The sequence below is a fragment of the Triticum dicoccoides genome, chromosome 2B, assembly GCF_002162155.2.
Source record: "Triticum dicoccoides isolate Atlit2015 ecotype Zavitan chromosome 2B, WEW_v2.0, whole genome shotgun sequence".
Taxonomy (NCBI): Eukaryota; Viridiplantae; Streptophyta; class Magnoliopsida; order Poales; family Poaceae; genus Triticum; species Triticum dicoccoides.
Window position 1 is genome coordinate 404,301,250 of NC_041383.1, and position 9,271 is coordinate 404,310,520.

The following is a 9,271-nucleotide window of genomic DNA, read 5'->3' on the forward strand; positions in this document are numbered from 1 at the left end:
TTTTGACCCCAAAATCCTTCAAACCGGATAAATCTCCCTCTTAGCCGATTTTGGTTTGATATAAACCGGTTTTGGGACACTGCTAGTTGACGTGGCGCGGCTTTATGATGGGTATTGAGAGTTATGCTTGCTGACATGGGCTTGGTTGCACCGGACCGGTTGAATGCATCGAACCCTCCTCTTTTCGATCGGGTCGCCTCCTCTGCTTCCTTCTGCTCCTCGTCGCCGTCAAGGAAAAATTGCCGCATCCCATAATCGAGAGGATGAAATCACGATTGGATTGAAGCCATGGATCCCCATACGTGATGCAAATCCGACTACCCATCTCTCTGTATGTTCCGCTGATGATTTAGGGATTTCAGGGCGTGTGAGAAAGGGGTTTGTTGGAGGGGGGGTGGGGTTTGTTGGTGTCCATCTGCCTGGCTGCATGCTGCTCCCATGCACCTCCCTCACTTGTTGCTGGTCGGCTCACTGGTTGCTGCTCTGGTGTTTGAGCCTCTAGTGGTGAAGTTTCAGCCGACGGTGATGTTTGTAGCTTCGGTGCTGGCTTTGGCTTTTTACGGCGGCCACCCCATCTCTCACCACCTCCAGCCAGTCCCTGCCATCTCCTTGTATCTCAACATGCTCCACTCCTATAAAATCACGGTACTTATCAGTACAAAGCCTGAACTGATAGTGATATGGGAGAGTATATGAACCCGGCGAAGCAAAGTACAGCTCACATATATCGAGGCAACTAACCCCATTTTTATCCGGTTTTTAGCCTTGGACCGGCATTTGACGCATGTCATGTGCACCCTGATCACTATCTTTTGCTTAGAGAAGCAGAGCATACTTGTTTCAGTGGCAAATATTTATCCGGTTTTGAGGATTTTAGAGTGTAAATCATACAAAAATCAAGTTTAAGGGGTTATTGGTCCGCCAGGCCACATTTGGGGGTGAAATATATACTTATTTTTTTTATGCAGGCAATGCCAATAGATGTCCTACTAGAGGCCTGGGGCTTCAAGATAACAGGCACACCAAAACAGTTTACAGGCCAGCCCACATGTGCCAGCTGGCCCAATAGTGCAGCAGCACGCATGGCCTAGGTCACTGACAATACATAGGAGTTTTGTCACAAGAAAACAAAAATATGAGTGAAAGTGTCTTTCTACACCCAGGAGCAAATGCTCCTGGTGTGAACAGCAAAATCAACAAATTCTGAAATTTTTTTGTGACATACTTTCGCAAATGTTTGTCATGCACGCAAAATTTCATCGCGAAATCACATTGGTGTAAGTTATGCCAAAAAAACAAAATTGGAGCTCGAAAATGCTTTTGTAAGTAACATTTTCAGAGCATCGATTTTATTTTTTTTACCACGCCTTCCACCAATGTGATTTTGCGATGAAATTTTGCATGCACAACAAACATTTGTGAAAGTATGCCATAAAAGAATTCAGATTTTTTTTGAATTTTTATTTTATTTTACTGTTCACACCAGGAGCAAATGCTCCTGGGTGTAGAAACTCCACCTCCGTAATATGAGTACTTATAAACACGGCACACTTTAGTCGATTATTCGGCCAAAGCGCTAGGTGCATAAATTCAGAAGGAAAAACTGCTTCTTTTTCCTCAAAGATGCTCTAGTGTGAGAGTGCCATGTGCATTGGATGAACAGTAAGTTTTAAAAAAATGGCAACTTTTGGCATAGAAGATGCTTAGGTGCGTTAGAGTGTGCAAATTTTCATGGCAAAATGACATTGAAGTCTCAACAAAAAACAAATCTGCTCCAAACAGTGTTTTTTTTATGTTTCTCCGAGACACAATTTTTTCTCTCAAGAGCTCCTCAAATGTCATTTTGCCACAAATTTTCGCACAGTCAAGCATCTCTGATGCCAAAAATATCAGATTATTTTGAATTCTTTTGCTATTTTATTTGAATTTACTGTTCATGATCTGCACCTGGGCACCGAATAACGGACAACTGACAACATCTTTTTTTGTTTCTAAATGAACAACATTCACACATAGCCCATCCAATATTCAACAACACTTTTGGCAGCAGAGACAAATGTACGTTTGCCAATTTCTATTTTCTCCTCCTTCACTCGTCTTCGTCATCGCTTTCAAAAACAACGCCCTTCCGGCGATGAACAGTCGCAGGCTGTTTCCTCGGCGGGGAATCCTCGTCCGAGTCCACCTCCCTGCGCCTTTGGCTCCCGCCCACTGCTGACTCTCTCTTCCGCTTTGGTTCCTGCACAACCAGTTCCAGTTTGATTAACATTATTACCATCTTTCCTCCATTGAGTAGTGAAAGTCGGCCACGACTGAATGACAGGTTAAATGGAAATCACGGTGCTTCCTTCTGTTCTGGTTACCATCTCACTCTCAGATCAACGCGGCAGCAGAGCGAAAGAAAATTATCTACAAAGTCTGACATCTAAAATTTCAATTCAAATTGGTGACCGTATTCCTAATGTCAGAGTTACAAGCAATCTTGTCTTTGCCTGTTATTGAACTACTTAATTCTTTACCGTGTATGCCAGGTAAGAGGACCTGACTCTTGCTAAATTGGATGGTTACTGCAGTTTACCACACTACCTACTTTGTAAAAGGAAAACTGTGAGTTTGAGGCAGTGGCATCTTACCTGGATTCCTTCATCTGACATAGGCTCCGGGTCTTCCTCATATTCATCCTCCTCATCCAGCTCTTCCCTTCCACCGGTGGGCGAGTGCTCAATGTCCTCGCCTTCAGTTTCATACTCTGACTCCTCCCTTTCACTCTCAGAGTACTCCTGGCGTCTCGCCAGGCGAGAAGGAGGGACGGATGGTTTGCGAGGAACACCTCTGCTCATATTCGACTGAGAATGTGCACAGAATACATGTAAGCATTGACAGTAATAAATTTGTTCAAATGAGAATGCATCTTTGCCCAGTTATCCACCTTCTTTGCGTTAATTATACGCCTTTCACCTAGTGCTTCAGCCTCCAAGTCATCCTCAAAACGACCATGAGATGCCATTCGCCGAGAGCTGTAGTGGTTGTCAGTCTCCTCATCCTGCCAAAAGTAAGTATATGTTCAATGAATTCTTGCCACATTCCGCTACTACCCGGAAGCGGAACTAGTAACACACAAAAATAACATTCATGTCCCAAGATACACAGTAGTCACCCACAGCCCACAAATACAACCTCACTTATTGTCATGTTCAATTATCCAGGCAAGTAAATCAGCACAGAACTTCATACTCTCTAATCTTACAAAAAAACAGCTACTGAGCATGTATCTCCAGGTCCCATGGCAACATGACACTATCAGAATAAAATTACCCACCTAGGCAAAAATTGCAGATGTACATTCAAGAAGGTAATCTAAAGAGTTTTGGAGTAAACTAGGGAAGCATGAAATGAATTTCATACAGAACTAAACTTCCCATAGTATGACCTAGAGTAAGCTTTAATAAGTTCACACTAGATCTGTGATTAAAATATAAAAGAAATATACAGTTAGATCTAAATGATTGGTGATTGTTAAATGACATTTACTAGTATAGGTCAAGAGAAACTGTGCTTACACTGTATATCATGTATTCTTAAAAAACTAACACTGTATATGCCAGAATAGCTAGTTGTACCATAATCTTCTTGATTGGCAAAAAGCAGGGAAACAACAACCCACCTCATCTAATGCGTCTTCCAAAAACCCTGGAGAAAGCTGCCTTCTTTGCCTGGCAGGTTGTGTGTATTTGCGGTTCACCTTTTCTCGTTTGCGTTGAAGAATTGAATGAGCTCTAATACTTTGGCCCTCAGCCTGCATAATTACTATGTCAGTGAAAAAGGAAAAAGTTTGCTGAAAATGCATATAAAATCGGTTTTGGTGGGGGAAAACGGAAAAAGAGGTCAGCAATAAACACGATTAATATGCCTCCAGAATGGGACAAGAATTACAATTTATTGTTGCACCTTCATAAATGGAAACTTTTTCGAGAAAACGCAGGGGACATGCGTTTCATTCCATTGAAAAGAGAGAGTTTGTAATTACAATCCTTCATAAATGGCAACTTCACTTGATTTGATGTTTGGAGTGTTGGTTGTACTGTGTCACACTGAACGCTATGGACAATTCAGGGTGTTCAAGACTTTAAATACGGTCAGACTCAACCTGTTGAATCCATTACTCATTTTCTCTTTGTACTGGTTTCGCCAACGTGGTTGGAGCTAGTTAAGGAAATGAACTACGGCCATATTCATCGGTTTCCATAGTTTGTATCCAAATCGGGTTGAAAACCCCTAACCATAATCATCAGATTACAAATCGAATCACGAGTACAAGAACTTTTAGACCCTACCCTTAGATTAGTTAGGCTGACACTTACTAAATGGAACAAGAAACACAGAGAAGAACTTTTGAACCAGTCAAGCTCAAACTCTACAAAACAAACCGGGTTTATTAATGTTGACTTATGTGTTGGTATGTATGCAATGGCAGAGCTTCAGACCAAAATAAGTGGGGGCTAACATTGATTAATGGATGACTTAGGCAATACATTTAAAGGTCAATTTTCTCATGTGTTTGCAACGGATTCATGAAAGCAAGGGGTTTCGTGTGCCAAATGGTTGTCTAGGAGTGAGTACAAATTTCTACAGGTTTCTGATCTTAGAACTCATCCTCCCATAGTTTCATGGCTATAGAAAAGGGGAAACGCAAATAAAACTGTCGGACTCGTCCAATGTTCTGAGAATGGAAGCTGCTAAGGGATGACCGAACGTCCAATAGGGTTTATCCACAGCCAGCAAGTCCCGTGATCCAGCAGGGAGGGAAAGCAGGACTTTGAAGATCAAGCAGAGAGAGTGACAAGCAGAGCAAAGGGCCGGGCCGGGCTGGATTCTGTTCTTCTGGTGAAACAGCCACCCATTTTTTGTTCTCTGATAATAGGGAACATTGTATTTGTAGGCTTAATATGGTAAAAACATGCTCTTCATGAGGTTCCCAGCACCAGCATGAAGCGCTGCAGACCCTACTAGGAAGTAGTAATTCAACTATCTTAGGGAAAAAGAAACATACATGTGGAGAACATGGCAAGCCCCTATAGCTATCAGTAAGAGAGATACATGGAAAGTGGACGTGTAACAAGACACAAGTGTTCTTATATCTGGCATAGGAGCCTTAGCTTAAGTCATGGACAAGTCAATGAGCATATTCAACCACAGGACTAAATAGTGGAGTTTTGGTTACCCTTTCTTTTTCCTGCTTCACTCTCTCAGGATCCTTAGCATCATACCACTTTTGCATCTTAACAGTTTTCTTATTCTGAGAATCAACAAGAGCGGTTAATAAACGATGTGACTTTGAAGACAAGGAAGATGGCATAAATCTCATTTTCTGTAGAAGTCTTCCTTGTGATTGTAGAACTCCCTGCATTATGATTCAAAATTAATCAGGCCAGTGAAACTTATTGTGGATGATGTTGAGAGTATAGATGAACAAAGAGGCCGTACGAAATGCAATTGGAAAGCAGACAAGAAATAGTTTACCTTCCCACTCCTCAGAAACAGATGGGACTGATCATGATTTGCTTCATGTACGGATATATCAAGAACTTCATTACCAATCAGCAGCTGCATGGTTCCATCTTTCCATTTGACAAAGCGTGCATTACTTTCCACCTGCAAGAAATCAATGTGCAAAGCTTCAATTATCGGTGGGGAAAACAAATCTCAGTAATACAGCAGCAAAACATCGCAGACTAAAATGCATCACGTGCATAGGTCTTCAAGGTGGAGGGAAAAGATAGCTGTAAGGGAAACAAGAACATCGCCAAATTGAAAGAACATAGAAGATCAATGAAACCATCATGATGTCATAAGTAGAGTAGTGACATAATCTAGATAGGAATGCCATATCAACTTCAAGGAGAGAGAATTTGAAAATATGGCAATGTGAACATAAGTTTGTAACTGACTGTAACACCAAATGATTTCATAATACTACATTGCTGCATGAAAAATGTTCCACTTACTGACGTAGTGCCATCAGCATTCTTGACAGTTCTCCACCGCACAATATTGTCCTCCAGTCGTATTTTTTTCTTGGTCCCAGATTCATCTGTAACATAAACATCTTCTTCCACATATGTTTTGGGATCAAAAGGCCTCGGATCAATCCCCATTATGTTTGATACCTTGATCACGTTCATCTACAAGATAAGAAATCATTAGGTAACAAAACCCTGCCTGAATAGCTGCAGAAGTGCAAACCTATTCAGCATGGATCATAACATTCTGTCATTCTTACCAAAGCCCATAGAACATGAGATGACCTATGATAAGGATATGTATCTAGACCAAAATGTTTTCACCATCAAGTACAAGAATGTTGTTCATCAATCATCACACACGAGTTATTTCCTTCCCAACAATGTTGCTCATCAATCATCACAGCACGAGTTATTTCCTTGTCATTTTATTATACCAGACAGGTGTATACCAGGTGTAAAACAGAACATCACCCGTTAGACTATTAAGGAGTAACAGATAGCAAAGAATAATAAAGAATGATGTGCATGTACACCACGCACAACAGAAAAAGGCATGCAACGTTAAAATAAAATTGTTGGATGGATATGATAAAGCAAATAGGCTGAGCTTAAGAGAACAGGCTTATATATAGACAAGATAATATCACTATTAGACTTCAAAGAGTAATCAACCATCAAATGATAAACCACATGCACCAGTACTCAACCATATCATCAGAAAAAAAGAGAGAAAAGAGACTGAAAGGCATCCCTCGCAGCGAGGGAGAGAGAGACTGAAAGGCAAGATTTAAATGTGTAGTTAACTCACTCTGTCCGGTCGAGCTGGTGGCTGCTGACGTGGAACAACCAAGTTCAATGGTGGGCCAACTGGCTTCTCTTTTGTTTTTGGCTCACGGTTGTCATCTGAATCATATCGTATATCATCATCAGCCACGACATCATCTGGCTGCAAGTCTTTCTCATATTGCAGTTCATCCTCCATAGGCTACAGAAGAAAAGAATAAGGGAAATTTATTGTGTGCCTAGAGATGAAAAGGCTTTAAATAACAAGATAATGTGTAATAGATGGGGAAAATCATCAAACCTGATTGGAAGCACAGACCAATATTCATGCAGAACAAATGCAAGAAACGCAGAAGGTTTAAGTTTTCGCATGACTACTTAGTTAAGCTAAGATTTACTTAGGGAAGCACAAAATGGCAAGTACAAGGGTAAAATGAGATAAAAGACCACCATATTCGCCACTGTTATGTGTCGATAAAAAAAGCTCAGTTACACTAACATGTACCGCATTATCCTTATCATCCAGTAAGCAACTATGCATTGCTGTCTAGACTCATAACTGTGACTAAGATCGCTTCTGGAGATCTGGAATTTCTATATTTTACTGAATGGATGGAAAAGGAAGAATTTGGGATTTGAATCTTACATTGGAATCTTCGTCAATTTCATCTGGGGCATGATAAGGAGCAGGTTCATCTTCATCACTATCACCAAACACATCACGGACAACTTCATGATCTCTCTCTTCCTCCATTGGCGAGCTGCACAATGAGATTGTGATTCTTATGAGTCACTACACTATTAGGAAGGGTCTACATAAGAGAAGAATATGAATGCACTGCCGAAATAACGAATCATTTAGTCAACCATGGAACAAATTACTTAGTAATGTCAGGTCTAGCAAGCATAAAACGCATAATATTTAACAAAGTAGCATTCTAGTTTTCCTTGCCTTGGTTTCCTTTGAGGAGCTTCCTCATCTTCAGGAGCTTGACCAGCATAATAATTATCTTCAGACCCCTCAGATTCAGAGGCAACAACTTCCCTTCTTCTACTGGGAACCGCCTGCTGCTCGTAGCCATCTTCTTCACTGTCCATGCCTCTTGCATCAGTATGCATCACCCCATCACTCAGTTCTCTTTCTGGTGAGCTCTGAACCTTTTCCGGGTCACTTTCTCCTTGATCAAGATCAGCAGGATGGGCCTCTGTTTCACTTTCCTCTTCCATTCCGAGTTGGCCCTCACTCTCACCTTCTCCTTCCGCTTCTCCTTCCCCTCCATTCTCTGCCTCACCCTCCCCTTCTTCCTGGATAAACATATCAGTAAGAAAATGTCACATCAGATAGCTTAACCAATGTCGATGCAGAATTAGGGATATGAGGGAATCTACAAGAGCATATCTTTAACTCTTTAGCAAGACCAACATTCCAGTTTTAAAGATCATTTTAAAAGTAAGAGTCATCGTTGTTCCAATCACTTGCTAGTTGCTACACAAAATTCCCAGGATATACAGAGATTGCATCACACAACAATCGGCAAGCTGGCGCATGCACGCGCCTACAATCCTCCACCTCGCCTAAAAGTACGAATCTCTACTTCAAAATGTTTCAGTTAGATTTCCCAGGATCAATTAAAAACATAAGCCCACAATTTCTCGAACAATTATGGGGCCGGTCTCGAGGCTTCGAATCGACAGCTCCCCAAAGAGAAAACTAAGCCCTAGCCCAGGATGGGGATTGAGGAAGTAGAGCAGGGGAGATCAATCACGGCGAGAAGGGGACTGGATGTGTGTTACCGAGTGGTAGGCGTCGTGGGCAGGGCCGTGGCTGCGTCCCTCGTCTTCTTCCTCCTCGTCCTCCTCTTGGTCCAAAACTTGGCGATGGCGCTGCATCTGCTGTGGCGGCCCCTGGTCGTCCTCGTCGGCGACCTCGATGGGGTCGTCATCCTCTTCGTCCTCAGACTGGTCGCCGAAGAGGTTCTGCATCATCTGGTTGCGCGTCTCCTCCTCGACATCCCTCTCCCGGTCACCGCCCGCCATCGCCGCCGCCGCTGCTTTCCGCTCCTGTTCGGGTTTCTTCAGTTTCCGCTCCGAGGTGAGTTTATGCGTGGGTCGCGTGGCGTTCGAGCCACTGAAGAAAATTGCGTGGGAGACAGTTTCTTTCTTTAGGGTTGCGTGGGAGACAGCTATTGATCCAACGATAGGACCCACATGCAATCGACTTCAGGAGAATTTCATTTGTACTTTTTGTTTTCAAAGAGTTTTTTCTTTTTTTAAGGAAATTTTCAAACAGTATTTATAATTGCATCTCAAAAGAAGTAGGAGTGTTTATAATGAAATATAACTAGCTAACGAGCTTATTTTGATACAGAGCAGACAAATTGCCCATGAATTATAATATTACAGCGCACGACCATGATACGCCTCAGAAGATTGGATGACATCAAGTTCATGTTTGCGATGGCATG

The 9,271-nt window shown here is 42.0% G+C and overlaps 1 protein-coding gene across 1 annotated transcript; it reads right to left on the minus strand.

The window, feature by feature from the left end:
• Positions 1 to 1,878: 1,878 nt before the first annotated feature.
• LOC119363912 (protein LEO1 homolog) lies at positions 1,879 to 8,937 on the minus strand. The gene is made up of 11 exons (XM_037629283.1): positions 8,601 to 8,937; positions 7,759 to 8,111; positions 7,453 to 7,567; positions 6,832 to 7,008; positions 6,006 to 6,182; positions 5,521 to 5,652; positions 5,222 to 5,401; positions 3,665 to 3,796; positions 2,930 to 3,043; positions 2,634 to 2,846; positions 1,879 to 2,239 (listed from the first exon to the last, which is right to left on the minus strand). Exons 1-11 carry the CDS (start codon positions 8,841 to 8,843, stop codon positions 2,090 to 2,092), a joined length of 1,986 nt encoding a protein of 661 aa, XP_037485180.1. The 5' UTR covers positions 8,844 to 8,937; the 3' UTR covers positions 1,879 to 2,089.
• Between the last annotated feature and the right edge of the window lie 334 nt (positions 8,938 to 9,271).

Coding starts and splice junctions, on each gene's coding strand:
- LOC119363912 (XM_037629283.1), bottom strand. CDS start 8,843: ATGGCGGGCGGTGACCGGGAGAGGGATGTCGAGGAGGAGACGCGCAAC. Junction 6,183..6,831: donor CACCAGCTCGACCGGACAGA/GTGAGTTAACTA, acceptor CTTATCTTGTAG/ATGAACGTGATCAAGGTATC. Junction 3,797..5,221: donor TGAAGCAGGAAAAAGAAAGG/GTAACCAAAACT, acceptor GTAATTATGCAG/GCTGAGGGCCAAAGTATTAG.